The 22991-nt window shown below is 31.0% G+C and overlaps 2 protein-coding genes across 4 annotated transcripts; both read left to right on the top strand.

Moving 5' to 3' along the window:
- The first annotated feature begins 13 nt into the window (after positions 1 to 13).
- On the top strand, positions 14 to 5846 carry LOC134711687 (uridine diphosphate glucose pyrophosphatase NUDT14-like). Of its 3 annotated transcripts, XM_063572458.1 has the most exons (6): positions 136 to 177; positions 2201 to 2244; positions 2748 to 2791; positions 3247 to 3311; positions 4849 to 5062; positions 5486 to 5846. In XM_063572458.1, the coding sequence occupies exons 3-6, from the start codon at positions 2775 to 2777 to the stop codon at positions 5727 to 5729; spliced, it is 540 nt and encodes a 179-aa protein (XP_063428528.1). In that variant the 5' UTR covers positions 136 to 177; positions 2201 to 2244; positions 2748 to 2774; the 3' UTR covers positions 5730 to 5846. The 3 variants fall into 3 exon arrangements, with proteins under 3 accessions (XP_063428527.1, XP_063428526.1, XP_063428528.1); XM_063572457.1 differs by lacking the exon at positions 2748 to 2791 and having other exon boundaries at positions 14 to 177; XM_063572456.1 differs by lacking the exon at positions 2201 to 2244 and having other exon boundaries at positions 16 to 177.
- Positions 5847 to 13404: 7558 nt separating this feature from the next.
- LOC134710845 (muscarinic acetylcholine receptor M2-like) lies at positions 13405 to 16259 on the top strand. The gene is made up of 2 exons (XM_063571248.1): positions 13405 to 14410; positions 16111 to 16259. The coding sequence occupies exons 1-2, from the start codon at positions 13405 to 13407 to the stop codon at positions 16257 to 16259; spliced, it is 1155 nt and encodes a 384-aa protein (XP_063427318.1).
- Positions 16260 to 22991: the final 6732 nt, after the last annotated feature.

Raw genomic sequence — 22991 nt, 5'->3', positions numbered from 1 at the left:
CATTGAACTGATCATGATAAAGTACATATGCACTGGGAAACTGAAAGTAGACCACTGTTCTCAGCACTTATTATATAAGCAAAACTTTGAAATAATATGGATAAAATATCAGATGTCACTATTGCTGATTGCGAAAAATCAACTTATATCAAACCACTAAGACTGACATATCAGCAGGTAATAATGACATCAGTCAAAAATTCATTAAATTGTGAAAAGAAAATTGCAAACATTATAATTAATTTATCTATAGACATTTTAACTGTTTAAAACTGATTTCCTCTTACAATCTTACACTTACCTGCAATACTTATTTTTGAAATTCCCATTCATTTATATTTATGCATATTTGATCTGATCTTGATATGATAGAACAGAACAGAACATATTTTATTTCCAATTAAGGGCCCACAAGGGGCATACAGAGCATACATGAATAAGAAAAAAGAATATTGATTTGCATAGATACATAGATACAAACATTTTTTACATACACAGTAACAATACAATTACTAACTCGTTTTCCCTTTGATAATAAACCAACAGCATTAAGGACCTGATTGTCTTCACAGTTTAATAAATAAATAAATTTATGCTGATTATCAAGTATAGAAAAATTTGGGATTCTTTGGCAAACAAAGTCAAAGAGAGCATCTCTATCTGATTTAAAATTTTCACAGTTGGTTAAAAATGGATTTCATCTTCAACACAGCATGGTGACATGTTATAAATGGACATTATTACAATGTTCAAGTCAGTCACACATATGAGGGGGTGGGTCCGAGGGGTCCTGATCTCAAAATCCCGGACTTAAAAACATAAAATCCAGAGGTCCTGAATTTAAAAAAGAATTAAATCCCGACATCCTAAAAATCAAAAAAACATACATAAAAACACCCGATTCTGACGTCCCAAAAAATGTCCTGCCCCCACCAACCCACCCTATCCCCCCATATATATAGAGATAAGTCCAAATACTTTCCTCCTGAACAATAATCTGAAATTATCTTACTTAGTCTGTCCTGCTGATTCAATTTTGTCCTAAATGGTATTCAGGATGAAGCTAATTTTAAGTGAGTCTGATCTTGTCTGCAGTCTTAGGAAAAGATGTTTTTGCATGGATTTGGTGATTTGTCCAATTGCTCTGTTAGTACATGTTTATTAGTCTTATTGTTTAGTACTTTGTGCAGAAGTATGAGCCTACTCTGTGATCTTCTATCTTTTCAGGATGATTAATTTAGCTGTTTCACAATGTCATCATTGATCAGGCATGTCAGGGTTCACAATCTCGATAAATTAATGAAATAAAGCAGGCCGATCTTTTTGGAACATTTTATAATTTTCCTGGAGATACATTTGATAAGGATCCCAGACACCACTTGAATATTCAAGGACAGGTCCTATAAGTATTTGTATGCTTGTAATTTTACTTGGGAGTGACACATTAATAATCTCAGTGTTCTGTGTTTTCTTTCATGAGTTTTCCCCAGTATAGGTTACTTGTGATGTCTATACCAAGATATCTAATTGATTGGAGAAATATAGATTAGGTTTTTTTTCAAAGCTCATCACTTCTCATTACGATGAAAATTATAAATCATGTTTTTTAACACTTGGATATTTATTATTTGATACAACTCAAAGGGATTAAGTGTAAACAAGAAATAAACTTCCAAAGAATAGCAAGACCTTGTACAAAGCCAAAATATAAATATGGATAGGAAGTAGTCCAACTATAAGTATGCATAACTGTAAAGGAATACATACTAATTCATTAAAAACAAAATCAATTTTAGTCATATTAGTTAGTACAAGTCATGCTTCTTATATAACATAGATTAAAAATTGATGATTAATTTTCTGAACATGCTGTATATATTCTAAATACAGATTTATTCCATTAAAGTGATTAAACCATAATTAGATAACATTTATTTGTATCAAACCAGCTTGAGTGTCCTCACTTTTTGTCCAAACATGCTTGTTTTTTCTGAAGAAAGCCTTAATTCTAAAATCTCCTGGAAAAAATCATTGGAACAACAAGAGTCTTGTAATAGCGAGATACAAGTAGTTATAATGTTTGCAACAGAACTTTTTATCAAAATTGTATTGCATTTGAATCTACCAAAATTTTAGTAAGTTTACATAAATTAATATGATGAAGAAAGGTTCTCAAATAATATTATATTATATTTGGTAGAATTTAAAGAAAAAGACAGTAGATTTGATATGGGACCATGAAGAGTAAGTTACTGTACTCCTTCATTTGCTACTTGTATATGTTTAGAAGTGTGAAAAACAAATCAAAATTATTCATTTAATTGCTGACTTTATTGGTCAGTTGTGTTCATTTGTTATCAGATTAAAGAAAGAAAAACTATTCCTAAACTCAAATCAATGTTGCCTAGCATCCTACTTGGTTTTTTACTCCTTAGAAAAAATTGTGTTCTCTACATGGTTCAGTTAAATATTATTTAAGGCACTTTGAAATGACATGAACTCCACTTTATTTGTAAAGTATTGTGGGTCATTATTATATATTTGTGGTCCAAGGTAAGCAATACAGGCTTTTGAGAACATGTTAAGAATTGCATCTTTAAACATAAATGCAGTGTGGGTCTATGACAGATAACAAATGGATAAATTATACTTAAATTCTTTCAGAATACATCTTAAATGCATGTATATATCTTGTCATATCTAAAATATATAAGATAAGTAACAATATTTTGTTTATATTTGTTTAGAATGGAATAAAAAAGATTTGGGATGCAATGAAAGTTCATGATAGGTAGGGATGATTACAATAGCTTTTCGTTTTATTTCAAGAAAACCTGTAAACATATACTCTGCACAATTTACATTAAATTGAAAAATAAATACAGTACAATTAGTATCAGACATTTGAATATACTTTATTCTGTAATTGTTTATATTTCAACATTATGTTGACTTGTTGTATCAAGGGACAGGCTTTGGATGACATCTTATTTTGTCTAAATCAACCTGTGATCTTGATATTTTTGACAAATTTTGCTTATTTTTTCAAAAATATTGCTGCATTTTTTCACCATTATCAGAATTTAAACAATTTCTAAGTCAAATATGTTTTAATAAATATCATTACAATGAAGAAATGAAATTTTTCACGTTGAACGTTTGATATGTTTGGTATGCTAGTTGGCCGTGACAAGTTAACAGGATAGTTGTTCATGTTATAAAGCAGTTAAATGATTTCTTTTCCAGTGTTGTGATTCTCATCTACAATGTAACAAGACATGTCTTGGTGTTTGTTAAACAGTTCAGACCTGGTAAGATTTTTCTAGAGTACATTTTTAAAATCACATTTAAATAAAATTTGATTATAAAGAATCTCAGACACAAAAAGTAGATAATGATATGATTTTTCTTCTTAACCATACTTTCAAGTGGACAAAATTTTCCAGAACCTATACAACTCCAAACAAAGGTGTTTAATATGTATTGAAATTTATCATTTATTTAATTTTGAACTATTTTTTTTATGGAGGTTATTCATAATTTTTAATGCATTGACTTAGAGATTACTGAGTTATCTCCCATTGTACAATAGCATTTAGTGTTTGTTTTATAAAAATTAGGGCTTTTATAGCTGAGTATATTAAGGAAATTTAATGAAAGGTTCATATTGGCATTATTGAAGGAGACTTGAGGCCTTTTGAGAAATAAAGATATGCATTGATTTAATCTGTAAAGTTTGTTTTGAGAAAATTTGAACAGGAATTTCTTGCAAACTTGAAACATGAATGTCTCCTCTTTTAATCAATTTTTTTCTTCAATCTAATATTTCAGACAATTATTTTTCTAACTTATATGTACCATTGGTTAAACATAATATGCAGATTTTTCTTTTTACATATCAATATACAATGTATCTGTCAGTGGTTTTTTTTAAATTGTAAGCATCATGAAATTAACTAGAAATTGATTTAAAAAAAAAAACAGTTTAGGGGGCATATTCAAATTTAACAAGTTATAAGTTTTATACATTGAAATAATTTGATTTTGTGTTAGTCTTAAAATATTAAAATAATTTCTGTAGAAATGGTGCCTAAATTTCAAATTTCAAATACTTTTAGAGGTGTTGTAATGCTACTGAGTTGTCTCCCATTGTACAATATATAGAAGTGTTTGTTTTAAAATATTTTGGGGATTTTAAAGCTGACTATCTTGAAATTTAATGAAATGTTAATTTTGGCATTATTGAAGGAGACTTTTCAAATGACTCAAATGAAGATTTTTACAGAAGTTTAAGCCTTTTTTTAAATAAAGATATGCATTGATTTAATCTGTAAAGTTGTTATGTAGCAAATTTACCTGACCATATTGGAAAAAAGGTATTTAGTCGGATCTAAACACATACTTGTGATTTGTTTAAAACCGGTTTTGATAAAAATAAACGAAGAAATGTTGAAATGTTCAGAACTTAATAAAATCCGTATTTCGGTAAAATGGTGCTAGCATATGATGTTTATTATGTCTTACACTTTGAGAAGCGAATAATCTTTAACTACTTTATTCAAATATTGTGAAAAAACGTCAATTACGAGCTATGAAAGTCAAGTGGCTCGAGCATTTTTCTGAGGAAGTTTTAAAAAATTTCATAGAAATATTTTTACAGTGGGTTAACTTTCATTAGTCTTCACTATCTATAGATTAAAAAAATTTGATTATATTTATAATTAAGAATTATCATTAGTTGTATACCTGTGAAGTGCAAAATTTTCAAAATTTTAAAACTCTGTTTCATGCAATGCTAGATATTTGCTATGAAGGTTTTTTATATATCTTCTTTTGTATCTTTTTCAGCTGTATACCTGTGCAGTTCCAAAGTGTCAGAAGTGGAGGGACAACGAGTTATTAAACATGATGAAAATCCACCTAATTTAGGATTAACCTATGAACTTTGTGCGGGTATCATTGATAAAGATACCAGTTTAGAACAAATAGCTCAGGCAGAGGTATTGGAGGAGTGTGGGTACAAAGTACCCCTTGATAGACTTGAAAGAATATGTTCTTGTAGGTTAGTGTTCATTCATATATTTTAAAAACAAGTTCAATGTTAACACATGATACAAGTGTCAGTTGGCAGGACATATGTACATTAGCAACTAAAAGATTGAGATACTGAATAAATAGAACATATGGAATTATCAAAAAGACCAAGTGGTATTAAAAAGGACAGTTAAAATGTCAGTGTCAACTTTACAATTGGAAGTTGCAACCCTTCCATTTAGGTTGTGGGAAGGGGTACCATTAAATTTTACCTGTCTATGCACCCCATTTGTAGGTCCCTTCAATGATTGGTTACCTTTCTTTTTATTTAAAACCATGAAGTTGTTTAACTTTTGATTTTGCCATTTTTTAAATAAGGGACTTTCTGTTTTGAAATTTTCCTTAGGAGTTTGGTATATTTTTTATTTTGCTTTTCATTATTTTATTTCAGAGGTGGTTGTGGAACAAGTGGATCTTTACAAACTATGTACTTTGCTGAAGTGACAGATGCCATGAGGGTGTCTAAAGGAGGAGGACTAGAAGAGGAGGGAGAAATGATAGATGTAGTAGATATACCTGTTTCAGAAGCTATGGACTTTGTCATGGATGATAAAGTAAACAAACCTGTAGGAGTGATGTTTGCTGTATTATGGTTCTTCCAGAATAAAAATAAACATTATTCCTCAAAAGTTTGACCTGCTAACTGTGATAGGGTTATAATTAGAATTTAACAAACAAACTACTATAATGCAAATCCTCTTTGTTTCTTTATAAATGTGTTTTATTGAATAAAGGCAGCATTTTATATTGTTTTTACAAGTTATGGATTTCTAGTTAAATTAACATTAAATGTCATAATATTCATTAAATATTACTCAGTTAAGCATTACCTCTGTCAGTCTTTTTTTCTCTCCAATGTTCATACAATCAGATTTGTTTTACAGCTTCTTGCCCCCCCCCCCCCCCACAGTGAAGTGGGCATTAAGTGTTACCCTTGTCATTCTGTATGTATGTCCATATATTCCTATTGACAGAGGCAATGTAAGCAATGATATTGTCTTTTTTTCTTTTACTCAATTGCCTCTGTGATATCTTTTCCACATTTTTGGTGGCAAGATTGATATAAAATATAGGTGGATGTTCACCAATCACTACAGGTGTTTATTATAGACTATGGGCAAGTGTAAGAAGTTCTAAAGAATGTTAGTTTAAACCCTCTTGCTTGCACTTAAACAACAGCAACAACTTATATGGTATGACTAGACTCAGCTAGAGTCATGTCAGCATCTCTATCAACTATCAAGTGTTCCGAAGAATGTGAAATACCACTATATTTATATATAAGAATGAGGATATATGGAATGACAATAATTGATATATGACAATAAAGGACTGTGGTATAAATGCCAATGGGACAACCATCTGTCAAAGTGTAAATAACAACATTTTACTAACAGTATTCAACAAGGACAACCATCATGGCATAAGACATACATACCGGGTGAGATCCCCCATCATATTTGAGAAGTAATGATACATTTTCTACTAAATATTGTCTGCTCTAACAGCTACTGAAGATTTGATGGAAAAAGTATATTTCTTTTAATGTTCAGGTATTCATATGCAAGTAGGTAGTAACCAAAAGCCATATGGCTTATATTAAGACGACTGTGATCAATAGAAACAACAAGAGTAGAACCACACTGAAGAGTACTTTAACCAAAACAAGAGGGTTGATTCAAGTGTGTTGTGGCACTGTTGCATTGCTGAAAAATAGTGAAAAAATAATGTTAAATCAAATTCAGTGATGTCATTATTCAAGAATAGAGGAAGACGTTGCTATAAGAAATGGAACGTATCCTTGACACATATATTCTTTAACCTTTAATAAAACCACAGTAGTGTGTAAAACTCAACTTTACCATTTAGAATTCTTGTTTCAACAGCTTCTTTGTAAATCATAAATACAATTGAGAAAGGAAATGGTGAATGTGTCAAAGTGACAACCACCCGACCATAGAGCAGACCTATATTCAAAACAATTGTAGAATCTGGATGATTTATAGCATGAAATATTGTAAAGAAACCTGTCTTTTGTTGAAGATAGATTATTGACCTCTTGATATTTTGTTGCTATGTGTCTAGTTGACATACACCCTAAATCTCTTTTAAACAATTCTGATTGGAAGCACAAGCCTTGGAATATTATATCAATTTGGAGGTATATAAGTTATTCATATGCAAGAGCTGCTAAATAGTTGCTACATAAGAAGGAACAAATCATGATAGGAAAATTGAAGTCATTTGTTCTGAACTTCTGTTGTAAAGTAAGGTCCTGTGACAACCTTAATTGTCAGTTAAGAACAAAGTTTTGTAAACAGAAAATTTATAGAAAATGACCACTTAATTGATATGCATGTCAACACCAAAGTGTTGTCTACTGGATTGGTGATACCCTCAGAGACGGAATGTCAACCAGCAGTGGCATCGACCCAGTGGTGTTAATAGTTATCAAAGGTACCAGGATTATTATTTAGTACGCCAGACGCACGTTTCGTCTACATAAGACTCATCAGTGAGGCTCATTTCAAAATATTTATAAAGTCAAACAAGTACAAAATTGAAGAGCATTGAGTTGGCAGGCCGTTTTACTATTTATTCGAATTTCAAGATATCTCCTATAATACATAAGATATCTTATATGATATCCTTTAATATATAAGATATCTTATATAATTTCATTTTTATAAGATATCTCATTTTTATATAAGATATCTTTAATGTTATATGAGATATCTTTAATGTTATATAAGATATCTCAATGTGCGTATTGTTATGCGTTTACTTTTCTACTTTGGCTAGAGGTATAGGGGAGGGTTGAGATCTCATACACATGTTTAACCCTGCTGCATTTTTGCGCCTGTCCCAAGTCAGGAGCCTCTGGCCTTTGTTAGTCTTGTATTATTTTAATTTAAGTTTCTTGTGTACAATTTGGAAATTAGTATGGCGTTCATTATCTGAACTAGTATATATTTGTTTAGGGGTCAGCTGAAGGACGCCTCCGGGTTCGGGAATTTCTCGCTACATTGAAGACCTGTTGGTGACCTTCTGCTGTTGTATTTTCTATGGTCGAATTGTTGTCTCTTTGACACATTTCCCATTTCCATTTTTTATTTTATTTATAATATATCTTCTAAAGTGTATAAGATATCTTATAAAGTATATGAGATATCATTTAAATTATTTTTATATAAGATATCTTGGATATTGTCAGTTTAGAATAAAGTTTTGTAAACAGAAAATTTATAGAAAATGACCACATTATTGATATTCATGTCAACACCATAGTGTTGACAACTGAATGGGATGGTGAAGAAACGTCCACCAGCAGTGGCATCGACCCAGTGATGTAAATATGTATCAAAGGTACCAGGATTATAATTTAGTATGCCAGACTCGCGTTTTGTCTACATAAGACTCATCAGTGACGCTCATATCAAAATATTTATAAAGCCAAACAAGTACAAAGTTGACGAGCATTGAGGATCCAAAATTACAAAAAGTTGTGCCAAATACGGCTAAGGTAATCTATGCCTGGGATAAGAAAATTCTTAGCTTTAATATCTATATGTATATATTGAGATAATTACAGATGTGAAGTACCGTACCTGAACAAATAACAGAAAACAGCTAAAGGCCATGCACCCGGAGGCTGGTATGTTTAATTAACCACTAGATGTTGAAAAAAATCTCAACGTATTAAATTATAATCCTGGTACCTTTGATAACTGTCAACCATCCACAAAATAAGAAAAAAATAATGGAAGTATTTTTGGTATTGGTTTGGCATCCAAAATTTCTCAATTGAAGGTCGTTCCAACATTCCGATGATGTCACGTATTTATCTCATATTGGGAACTTCGATTTCGACAAGTACTTAGGATTTCGGTCACTGTGTTCCAAAACTATTTCACTGGATGGGACATGTCAACAAATTGATGGAACATCTTTAAAAGCGAAATAAATGGAATGTTTTAGCGCCCATCAAAATCTATTAGCGTTTATTTTATACCATTTTAGCGAAATATACAAATATCAATGTCTATAAGCTATATATTATTAGTTTATGTGTACCTTCTTTACAAGATACAATTGTAATGACTTTTTATACCCAGACAACACAATATCTAAATGTCATATCCATTCATATGTAGTATTGAAAGTAAATACTGAATATCATCTTTGATGTCTGTGACCTCAACTGTTACATGTTTGCTCTGGTCTGGTATAAAGCCACCAATGTTATAGAAAAAATTACTTAACATAAAGAAATAAAATTGTGAATGGAAATATTTTAATGAAATCATTATACCAGAGACAAATATATTTTTTCTGATTATACTAAACGTCTCCCTGGTGAATTCTTGGCCTTTCAATACTAAGTCTATTCCATCGTGTATCTGCCCCCGGTAAAGTGTAATTTTTCTCTTGGTTTGCATAAACAATATTGTTTTTAATGTTTAAATAAATGGTAAATACGTTGAACTTTTAATAAAACCAGCAATCTTTACTCTACGAGGTAAGGTTTTCATTAAAATGGACAATTGTGTAAAGACAGTTCTACGTCTTATACCTATATTTCTCTAAAATAATTGAATATAATTCTGTTGAACTATTTCTATTGTTTCATTTTAAATTGGCAATTATAGACAGTGCAGTCCATTACTTTTGTAGTGTTTTATTCTATTAAGTTGATCTATCTTTTTTTTTTACAATTTTTATTACACGTACAGTTCTAGTTCTATTATTTTACAATACTAGTATTGTGAAAATAAACTCATCATAGATACCAGGATTAAATTTTGTAATTACGCCAGACCCGCGTTTCGTCTACAAAAGACTCATTAGTGACGCTCGAATCCAAAAATTTATAAAGGCCAAATAAAGTACGAGGTTGAAGAACATTGAGGACCAAGTTCCTAAAAGTTTTGCCAAAACAGCTAAGTTAATCTATTCCTGAGGTAGAAAAGCCTAAGTATTTCCAAAATTCAAAAGTTTTTTTTATAAATATGACCACATTAATGATAATTCATGTCAGCACAGAAATGAGACTGAGACTTGATAGCACAATGAAATGATATGATATTGTTCTGATGGAATATGTTTTCCCTGATAATTTGATTTATCCAGGAGGTGTTTACAATTCCTGAGATGCTTGAACATAATAAGGTTTCCTGTTATGTTTGTTTTCACTTCTTGAAACGTTGTAATAGCACAAAAAATCGTATACTTTGACTTATGTATATGTATGTTGAGCACCGTTTACGAATGCAATGTACATATTTACGAATACTATCACGATGTTAATTTTCTCTATCTAACGTTTATGGCACGCCGTTTTTATATTTATTCAAATTTAAAGATATGTTATTTATTTAACAAGATATCTGATTAAGTATTAAGATATCTTTAATTTTTATAAGATATCTCTATTAGTTTATAAGATAGCTTAATAAGTTTATAAGATATCTCTATAAGTTTATAAGATATCTCTATTAATTAACAAGATATCTTATTAAGTATTAAGATATCTTTAATTTTTATAAGATATCTTATTTAATTTGAAAGTAAATAAGATATCTCTATTAGTTTATAAGATATCTCTAGTATTTTTAGAGATATCTTATTAAGTAAATAAGATATCTCTATTAGTTTATAAGATATCTCTATTATTTTTAGAGATATCTTATTAAGTAAATAAGATATCTCTATTATTTTATAAGATATCTCTTTTATTTTTTAAGATATCTTATTAAGTAAATAAGATATCTCTATTATTAACTATATAAAAGATATCTTATATATTTAATAAGATATCTTATAAATTAATAGAGATATCTTATATTTTAAATAAGATATCTTATATATTTAATAAGATATCTTTATAAACATTTTAATAAGATATCTCTATTTGTATATAAGATATCTCTTTTAATATATAAGATATCTCTATTAGTTTATAAGATATCTCTATTAATAATTAAGATATTTCTATTAATAATTAAGATATCTTATTTAACTAAATAAGATATCTCGAAATTGAATAAATATAATAACGGCGTGCCATAAACGTTTCTACTAGTATTCTTTTTCCAAAAAAAGCTCAACAGATATCAAATGTTCAATTAAATCCCAAATTGGTAACGATCATCATAGGCTGGTCACATAGAACATAATGGTACAATGTGAGTTACTGTCTCATATTATATGTAAAATACTAGTATAAGCAATAACTCACAATAAGTTTAGTTCGCATCAAGATTACTGGATGACCTCTTAAAGGAGTTATTGCCCTTAAATGACAGTGTTTGATATAATTATGTTTTTCTTTTTTTCTTAATCTTACTGTAACAGGAAAAAAACCATCAGCAATTCAAAGATTTTGAAAACGACTTAAATGAATGAGTCCATCAAATGATACCTTAGGAAGGTTTATTCCTGCAACTGATGATACCAATGTTAGTGGTCCTGCCTATCTAATATGTTTGAGGCAAAATGGCTGTGCTCTTAAATCAAACTCGATAAGCAGTTTATTTGGTATCGAGTCCCTTATAAAATTTTAAAACTGTATATTATGACTATTTCAAAGTATATGATTATAGTATGCTCTATGGCAGCTTACAAGTCCAGTGATTCAAACCATTATTAATATTTTCAATCATTAATACATATATTTCCACGAAAATTAAATAAAATCATATTTCTTCAATATTCCCTGCTGCTCTATTCAAATATATTCTATGACTTATGAAATTGAAAATGAAATTTCAATAACTACTTCAACATATCTATAGATTAATTCGCAGGTTACAGCGTGGATTTAATTTCGATTATCACCATGCGTTCTGAAATGAAAGAGACATTTTTATACTTATAATTATATTTCACATGTTTCAAGATATTTTTTTAATACATTCCATTCCATATATGTAAAAATTGCAGTTACAGATTTTAAAAAGCTTTTCATCGGAAATTTAAATCAAACGTAAATGAAAAAAACCCGGATGATTTTCTTTTATTAATGGTCTACCAATCATCATCAACAAATCCATGATGAAGTCGTATGCTTTTCCAATGACCAAACACTTATCCCTAAATCCGCCTCTGCTTGTGATGTTTTGTGAGATCTCAATCCTCCCATGATCCCAGCTAATGTAGAATAAACAAACTCAAAAAAGTTAGTTCAATTACAGCCGTTTGCATTGCGTGTGTAGGGAAAGATTGAATCCTTGGTTAGCTCGCTTGTTAGCTGAACCGTGAATTCATTATAAGGTAAGGTATACTACCCTAGAAGTAGTTTAGTCCTACAGACAGATATTTTGGTTGTCTGTCGGATTAGTCTACTCCTAAAGGAGGACAGTTTATCTAAATTAATAATGATATCACGGTTTTGCAAACTGGTAAGCTAACCAAGGATTTTACCTTTCCCTGCACACTCAATGAAATCGGACGTAAAACACACCGTTCCATTCGTTTGGTGTGTTTGAGCTTTTGATTTTGTTTATTTAATTAGGGACTTTCCGTTATGGATTTTCCTCGGAGTTCATAAAATTCCGTTCAAGTATCGTAAATGACGATTTCATGTCATACATTAATCTCAAATCATGATCGATGATCAAAACCGAGATAAGCCTGTTCATCAAATCAGGAAACATTAAGTGTTTTATCTTTGATAAGATGAATTAATTTCATGGGCCGATGCCAGATTTGCCTCAAGTGCTCCTTATTTGATGGATCTTATGAAACATCTCTCGAGGATAAACTCAATAGATTGTCAAGCTATATGTATTTCCCCTATTTAATGCATAGTAGATACGTATAGATAATGCAATTTTTAAACTGTTTCTGATATTCCAGATTAACATGCTGTTTTAATTGTGAAATAAAATTAATAACGTATAACATCATAGTTCAATCTCGCCAAAGTTTGACAAAAAACAGTTTAAATATTTCTTTAGCTCTCCATGGGACATAGTACATTAGTAATACTCTTCCCAAGTGTTCTTAACATGTGCGGTTTTTCTAATTTCAGATTTTGCATTTATTTTGTATGGCAATATTAATTATTTAGAATCATAACTATTCGATGAAAGAATTTTCGTAGACGTCAATCTAAAACAAAATCGTTCTTAAATGAATACAATTAATTATAGACTTTCTTCGATTAGCGAGATGGCATTTAAACTGCCTTAAATGATTTTTATCAAACTACATTTAACAGGCCCATGGGAGAGATGGATTTCATAAATACTAGCAGTCATATGTGGAGTCCGGACATATTTGGAACCTGTTCAGTTTGTCGCTGGTGAAATGTCAACGTTGAAGTACACATCTACAGAGATTGGGCTGAATATTTCGACCAGTCTCTGTAAAGAAACAAATAGCTCATTAGGTAATAAAACATTGACGGAGTATGAACAATTTACTAAGTTGCAGTCTATTTTAATTGCTATTTTTGCAGGTATTCTTGCGTTCTTAACCCTAGGTGGAAATCTTTTGGTGATGATATCTTTCGGAATTAACAAGAAATTGAGAATACTAAACAACTACTTTTTAGCAAGTCTTTCTGTTGCAGACTCTGCTATTGGGTTAATATCAATGCCTTTATATACTGTATATATTATTCTGGGATATTGGCCGTTCAATTCTCTTCCATGTGACCTCTGGCTATCAATGGACTATGTCATGAGTAATTCATCAGCGTTACATTTAGTTATCATATGTGTAGACCGATATTTTTCAGTCAAGAGACCATTGACTTACAGAGCTAATAGGACATCTAAAAAAGTTTTAAGAATGATTATTTCGGTTTGGGTCATTTCGAGTTTACTCTGGATACCATTGATTTTTGCGATGCCTTACATTGAAGGCGAGCGTACCGTGCCAGAAACTGATTGCTACATTCCTTTTCTATATTCAAATGCTTATGTTACCATAACTACTCACATCTTGGCGTTTTGGCTACCGGTTTTTATTATGATTGGTTTCTATCAACGGGTTTACAATGCTGCATTAGAACATGCAGCCTTTAAGTCGAAATATGCACGTCGAACCGATGCTCCAGCTAACAAAGCTACAAACATCTGTCGTGGCAAACTCGATAGACATGCATCAATTGATAGCACAGTGTCTACTATCAGTGGCGTATCTTATAGGAATGGAGGTAAGCCTCATTCTGACAGAGAAGGCGATAAAGCTGCAAAAACACTAACAGCAATTCTATTAGCATTTATTATAACATGGACACCATATCATGTTAATGTGATTATATCTTGTTTTTGCTCGAACTGTGTACCGAATGTAGTGTATCTTTTTGGTATGTATTAATGTAAATATAAGTTTTAAAGAAAAAGGTTGACCATACACCTATTTTAACTATGTTCCAACTTGACAGATACCATTAGTAAAGATAGATAAATATCTTATCCTGAAAGAATATATCCTTAAAGTTGGAAAATGATAAATCAGCGAAAAGAAGTTTTAGCAATAAACAAAAAAATAAGCTATTATATGTTTCAGTGTGTAAATAACCTGGAGTCGGTTTCACAAAAAAACTTACGACTAAGATTGATCGTAAGTAATGAGCAATTCGGCATAATTAAGATAAAATCTTAGTAGTAAGTTGTTTTGTGAAATCGACTCCAGGAAAGATTTATGCCACTGTGTGTATTGCATCAAAGACTCTTTTTAATTTATGAAAATCTGCCTGAAGTTCTAAAATAACAAAGTTAAGCTCAAATATACACTTTAGTTTAAAAATTTAAGAAAGATAATAATATTAAAAAGTGAAATCACAAAAATACTGAACCACGAGGAAAATTCAAAAGGAAAGTCCCTAATCAAATGGCAAAATCGAATGATAAAATACATCAAACAAATGGACAACAACTGTCATATAATTGACTTGGTACAGGCATTTTCAAATGTAGAAAATGGGCAGTAAGCTTATTTTGGACAAATAGAAGTTTCAGCATTATAAATTTCATAGATTATGAAAAAAGTAAAATCACAAAAATACTGAACTCCGAGGAAAATTCAAAACGGGAAGTACCTAAGCAAATGGCAAAATCAAATGATAAAATAAGTCAAACGAATGGACAACCACTGTCATATTCCCAAAATGAAGAGAACTGATCATTCATTTCAAGTATTGGATAATTGTTTTGATTTTGCAAATATGTTGATAAGGGCTCATTCTTAATTCTTTAATATTTTTATGTGTGAGGGGCGATTATCAAACAAGTGTTGTCCTTGTCCTAAATTCTCTTTAGGTCCCGTGTTCTTAGTATGTGTTTGCGTTATGTTCTTCTCTTGTTGAAAACTAGGTGTATATATTCCTGTTACAGTTCATGTAAACGTGTTCAATTCCGCAATAGTTGTTTCTGGGTCATCCTCGTGATCAGTTACATTTATCAGGAAAGTAACAATTCTAATCATATGACATTTTTAACTTAAAAGTGCCCACTAAATAATAAAAACAAAATAAAAACATAAACATAGATAAAAAAAAATCGCAATTGTGTTATGCTGTGGCAAAAATGCAACTAACAAAGTCATAAGTGAACTTGATTTGTGAACAAAACAAAACAGACACCGAAAATACGAAAAAAATGTTAAGCTCTATTTTCCAAGGTAACGTATTGGTGGTTTTGCAAACAGAATAGATTGAAACATAAATTGAAGTGCCTACAATAAAATAATACAATTTGCATTAACGAAATGATAAGTTTTATGGGTGTTTTTTTAGAAATAGTGCAATGCAGCTTTACTTTAAAATGTCTTTCAAAAAGACCGTTAGTTTTCTCGTTTGAATTGTTTTACATTGTCTTATCGGGGCCTTTTATAGCTTACTATGGGGTATGGGCTTTGCTGATTGTTGAAGGCCGTACGGTGACCTATAGTTGTTAATGTTTGTGTCATTTTGGTCTTTTGTGGATAGTTGTCTCATTGGCAATTATACCACATCTTCTTTTTTATATTCCCTCAAAAGTTGTATTTGTTTTTTTTCTATTTCAGGTTACTGGCTATGCTATATCAACAGCACAATTAATCCGCTCTTGTATGCCCTATGCAACACGAATTTCCGATGGACATTTATTAGAATTCTGACATGCAACCAAATATATTCTATCAAAAGTGGCATGGTTAGAAATGGAGTTCAATGAAAATCAACAATGATATCTTCATAACCATGGACTGGAACTATACTTTATCGCAGAATTAAAATGCAACTTGCGCCTTTTGAAGTACCCAAAATGTAGATTTAAATATTTAACGAAGAAGTAGGACCAGCTTTCCCATGCATAATTTTATAGTATTGCCTTTTGTAAAAAAAAATCCCACCTTGATCACAGTTTACAGGTTCTGTCAAACTTGGTATTAACATGCCTTTTTCTAACTTGGAGTTTGGAAATAGCACATTTGATTGAAAAACATAAAAAGAGCTCAACAAATTGATGTGTTTATCCAAAAGGAATAGGGAGAACATGATACTAATGAGTCTTTTAAAGACAAAACGTTCTTCTGGCGTAAGTATAAAATTTCAATCCTGGTATCTATGATGAGTTAAATTTATTTACCAATACTACTACCCGATGCCACTGCTGAGTGAGATTTTTTTTCCCCGCGGGTGTCACCATCCGAGTAGTTATCACTTTGTGTTGACTTGAGTTGTCATTGAAATGTTCATAATTATAAGTTAACTGATAACAAAATTGAAGTACTAAGGCTTTTCTACCTCAGGAATAGATTACCTTAGCTGTACTTGGCAACACTTTTAGGAATGTTTGGTCCTTAATGCTCTTTAACTTTGTACTTTATTTGGCCTATTAACATGTTTTGATTCGAGTGTCACTGATGAGTCTTTTGTGGACGAAACGCGCGTCTGGCGTAAATATAAAATTTTAATCCTGTTATCTATGATGAGCTTATTTCCTAATGATATCTAAAATTATATTCACAGAATCACAGTACAAAATTTTGTGATTGGAAACATTTTGGTTTCAAGATCTGTCATGAAGCAAAAGTTTGCCCCCTCCCCCTCCAATACAAACATTTTTGTATCATATAAAATAGTTTTAATTATAAAATATATGAATTAAATTGTACTCGTTAATGTTCTAATTCCACTACGTTTGAGCCACTTTTAGATTTTCGACTCTGCGAGTGAAACAAACGGTGAACACAGGGGAAATTTGCACTTTATCTTTTGCATGATTGTATTCTGTGTTTGGTGTGTTGTGTTTTAGAATAGAAGAGTAGGGATACACCACCATCAGATAAATCCTTTTAAAAAATCGTGTATTGTTGCCTCCATAAACTTTAAGTTTTCTGAATATATTGACCCTGCTTAACACCAATTCGCCAATATCGCGTGGTGTTTTTGTAAACAACTATTCAGTTAAATGTGAAGTGTTTTGTAGATTGATGTTATCCTTTTGTCTTTGTTTTCTTTGGTCATGGAGTCGTCAGCCTATGACATAAGATTTGTAACTAGTATTCCAATTCTTCTAACTTTTTTAATAATAATAAAAAAAGAACAGGAGTTAGGTCAGACACATCAATATGATAGTTTTTAATGATAAAGATATCAAAATTAAATCAGTAGTAAAATTAGGTATGATCTTCCACAGAAAAAAATGATTAATTCAGAACAAGATGTTTCAGTCCTGAGCGTGATAAAGTAACATTATAAAGTGGGTGAAAATGTTTTCCAAAGTATGGGCGATAAATAATTAATTAGATCTAATAATAAAATAGATTGGCCGTTTGAAGTTCAGGGACTCGTTTAAACGATATATATATTATTTTTTTATAATTGTAATATTATTTGCTTTTTGTATTTCCTATCTATTTGCATAATTTTTATTCAATTATTAGTTAGTTGTCACCTTATTATTTATGTTTAATTATGGAGACAAGTTCACGATTAAATTGATTTTATCATATATATGCTAAATTCAGTTAAGAATATGCTAAATAAAGGCAACAGTAGTATACCGCTGTTCAAAACTCATAAATCCATGGACAAAAAACTAAATCGGGGTAACAAACTAAAACCGATGGAAACACATTAAATATAAGAGGAGCACAACGACTTAACACTAAAATGTAACACACACAAAAACGGACCGAGCAAACGAGAATAACAAATATAACATCAAAACCAAAAACATAAACTTTGGATAGACGAGTACCGTGACACGTCTTATCGCAATGTGAATTTACACTAAAAAATAGGAGAAAACAAACGACGCAATGTTAAAATTAGTTTCATCATATGCAAAATTCATTGGAGTATATTTTGAAATGTTCAGCGCAAACCAAAATTCTTGTGTGGAAACGAGGTCATAAATATCGAATTTATCAAACAATAGTCTAATTCATTTCAACATATGCTTGATACAATTCTTTCCTCAATATTACATTATATACTGAAAAGTAAAATAACTAAAGTTTCGAACTCTGATGAAAATTACAAACGGAAAGTCCTTACATTAGATAGCAAAATCAAAAGCACAAACAATTCAAACAAATGGATAACAACTGTCATATTCTTGACTTGCTACATGCATTTTCTCATATGGAAAAAGGAGATGCAGCTTAACATGACATGCCAAATTTCAGTAAGCAAATGATAAAAATCAATAATTATGACCTTGACTGTGCGCCATAAAGAATGAAACTGATATTTTAGATTCATTTGACGTTATGGTGTAGTTTTACAAATATTTTTGTTTTGATTAAAAAAAACTGTACTTAAATGTAAATGAGCCACAAGGTTACATACATATATATTTTGCTCACATCTGTGACTTTGTAGAAAATATTCTTTAGCTAGTGGGATTTAAGTAAGACAACAGGAGTATACCGCTGTCCAAAAGTCATAAATCTATTGAGAGAAAACAGATCCAGGTTACAAACTAAAATCAACTATAAGAGGAAAACAACGGAACAACAGAAATGCAATAAAAACAAACGCCAACACACACAGAAACGGCCTTTTTGAGAATAATTACCATATTTCTGACTTGGTACTGGAAATTTGAAGAAAATATGATGGGTTGAGCCTGATTTTATGTCTAGCCAAACCATCCGCCTAATATATATATAAATATTTATATCTTGAATGACAACACTTCGTGACAAGAATACAACACAATCAGACGCAAGAACACTCTTCACAGAGAAATGCATAAATAAATTATTTTATAGTACATTATAACATGTTAACCTTAGAATATCAAGGGACATTTCCCATTCACGACAGCACAAAACACCATAAACAGTGACGTATATTTGTGATGATATGGAACGAGATCCATAAATTCAACATTATTTTCACAATACAAGTCCAAATAATTATCATGATTATGATGGTCTTGAAAGACGATTTTAAATTAATGCTGTGACGACGTCATAATTATTTGGACTAACACAATACTTTAATCATTGAAAATGGAAATTAACTCGACTTAACTGGTAATGAGACATATGCGAAATTTACCGAAAATGCTAAATTAAAACCACAAACGATAAGACATAGCACAATATTCAGCCGTACTTACAAAAAACTCCATCATAACGAAATACATGAATGTTCGATGCATAAGTACCGAGACACGTATTGCAATTTTAGCGATATAATTTAACATTGCATAAAAAAGCAGCAGGTTTGGCTAGCCCCAAAACCTAGTTGAACCCACAGTTTTTTTCTTAAAATGTCCTGTGCGAAGTGAGGAATATGGCAATTGTTATCAAATAGTTCGTTTCTATGTATTTTGGAGTTTATGGTATTTCTGTTATTATAATCCTGGTACCTTTGATAACTATTTCTTTGTTTTCCTCTTTCTGTTTCCCTCGGTTTTAGTTTGTAATCCGGATTTGTGTTCTCTCAATCGTTTTTTTACTTTTGAACAGCGGGTATACTACTGTTGCATTCATGTTACCCTTACATTTATTGCATACACCAAACATATTTGACCAATTACTAATACTACCCTTAAAACAGACAAGAACACAAAAACTCAACTTTAACTAATGAACCAATAAAACGAGGCCAAGATCAGATTATACATGCCAGTACACCTTACATTTGTTCCATACACAAAACATAGCAGACATATTGCTTATAGTACTTGAAAAACACCAAAACAGAAAAATTGAACATTGAGCAATTAAGATGGAAATGAGGTCAAGGTCTGATCCTAGACTGACATATACACCTAACAATCATTCCATATATAGTTGAGATCCTGCTTAGATACTAGTAGTATAGAAGAAACGGACATAATCCAGCAACTTAAAATCTTGATCTTGATCCATAAAATGAGGTCGCAGTCTGGTGAATCTTGTCTGGCACTGCGAATATTGCAAATAATCGCTTTATAAAAAGTAAAATAACTTGTATACCGATCTCCGAGAAGAATTCAAAACGGGAAGTCCATAATCAAATGGTAAAATCAAAAGCTCAAACACATCAAACGAATGGATACAACTGTCATATTCCTGACTTAGTACAGTCATTTCCTTATGTAGAAAATGGTTGATTAAATCTGGGCTTATAGCTAGCCAAACCTCTCACTTGTATGATAGACGCATAAAATTCCATTACATTCACAACGATGTGTGAACAAAACAAAAATAGTTATCCTGTTACTCATAATAAGTGAGTAATTCACTAAAAAACAAACATACCTCTTTCAAGCATGTTCGGAACAATAAAAATACAGTGGACGTATGACAAAATATTACTTTGTAACACAAGGTATCTATAAACAAGGTATGAAAGATCAAGGTCTACATCAAAAGAAGGACAATCTAAAATTCCGATTTATTTTCAAAATCAGTCTGTTCCTGTTGTATCCTACAATACATAAATACCCTCTGACATATGAGTAGTCCCACCCACCTTCTAATTACATACCCTCTCGCCATGTTATTACCGGGGATCTAAACTTAATAAAATTAACGGTATTAATGTTCTTGCCCCAGATGCGCATTTCGACAATACATGTCTCTTCAGTGATGCTCGTGGCCAAAATATTTACAATCCAAAGCTTATATAAAAAATGAAGAGCTATAATTCAAAAGGTCCAAAAAGTATAGCCAAATCCGTGAAAGGAAGGAGGGAGATACATTCCTAAATTTATAATAATTTCTAATATTTTGTAACAGCAAATTTTAATAACTCAAAAGAAACCCGTATGTTCATGCCAGTAACGAAGTACTGGCTACTTGGCTGATGAGGCCGGAGGCCGAATCCCGTATGAATTTTATTCCCCTCTATGGATCCGTAGGGGTCAGTAGCTAACCGTTTAACGAATTTATCGGACGCTGGACTTTTTCTGCGTCGTTTTGTTGAAAAATAAACAATGAAACACAACCACATTAATAGATGACCTCGCCATTAACGCGTCATGAACCCCATATGAAACTTACTAACCCCATACGGTCTCATAGGGCGTCACAACGTGACGGCGTTTAACCAATTACAACGTAATATTTCATATGTGGTCCGATAAATCCTGATAGGAAACTTGAAACTTGAAACTTTTTATTTCTCAAGACCCCATCAGGGGTATGTGAATATAAACAATAATAACAAACAATAACATATATACAAGATAATGAGATCATAGAATGACATGTTACATATTCAATGGTATACATAAAGTACATGATTTAAGGAATTTGCAGTGGAAGGCAAATCTAATTTATAACAGACAGAACAATTTTACAAAATTTGGCAAGTTTGACAATTAAATTGTAGTCATCAGAACAAAAAAGTTCACAATATTTTATAGCATTTGGCTTTTTATACACATTACAGGGCAAAAGCCTTTTTCTTTCATTTGAAAAAAAAAGTACATTTAAATAGATAATGAAATTCATCACCAATTTCACATAAATTGCATAAATCACAAATGCGATCATCACGTTCAACACCCCAAAAACGACCTTGTTCTATTGGCAATTTATGGTTCATACAACTAAAATTACAATATGCCTTTCGAAGATCATATGGTAGATCAACAATATATCTTTCAAAATTATGAATGGTTTTGAAAATTCTATAATTTAAACATTTAGCTGAATCATAAACAGTAGTAACCCATGTTTGTTTGAACTGATCACAGAGACATTGTTTGACTAGATTTGATATGACTACATTTTTTGGTACACTCTGTGACAGCCAGTACTCTGAGAGACCACAATTATTAAGGGTTTTTTCAATACAAACAATCCATTTAGAATGGAAAAAATTCTTGATATGCATGTTATATAATAACTTGTACAAAGTAGCAGCAATTTTATCTTGCTTATTACAAATAATTCTTTTCCAGAATGCAACCATTCTACTTTTGATAAAAATATCAATAGGAAATCTTCCTAGTTCACCATACATGATACAATTTGGTGTACATTTCTTCAGACTTAGTATATATTTATAAAATTGCAGACAAAATGATTCTAGTATACTGTTATTAGTAGAACCCCAAATCTCACAACCATACATTAATATAGGTAAAACCATTACATCAAACATCTCAAGCTGTATATCAATAGGTAAATTTAGTTTTCTACTTTTTTTCATTATACTAAACATAGCCTTTCTAGCTTGACAAACTAATCTTTCTTTATTTTTACAAAATGAACCATTTGAAGCAAAAATTATTCCAAGATATGTAAAATCATCAACAATATCTATATTTTGACCATCATAAGTGAAAGCAAGGTTATTATTCAGTTCAAAAGTACGTTTTCTAAAAATTACTATCTTAGTCTTAGCAACATTTACTTCTAATTTCCAACATTTGCAATACAAATACATGGCATTCAAGGCAGCTTGCAATTCAGATTCAGACTCTGCTAGAACTACAGTGTCATCAGCATAA

The sequence above is a fragment of the Mytilus trossulus genome, chromosome 3 (assembly GCF_036588685.1).
Source record: "Mytilus trossulus isolate FHL-02 chromosome 3, PNRI_Mtr1.1.1.hap1, whole genome shotgun sequence".
NCBI lineage: Eukaryota > Metazoa > Mollusca > Bivalvia > Mytilida > Mytilidae > Mytilus > Mytilus trossulus.
This window is presented reverse-complemented; position numbering and strand designations above follow the sequence as displayed.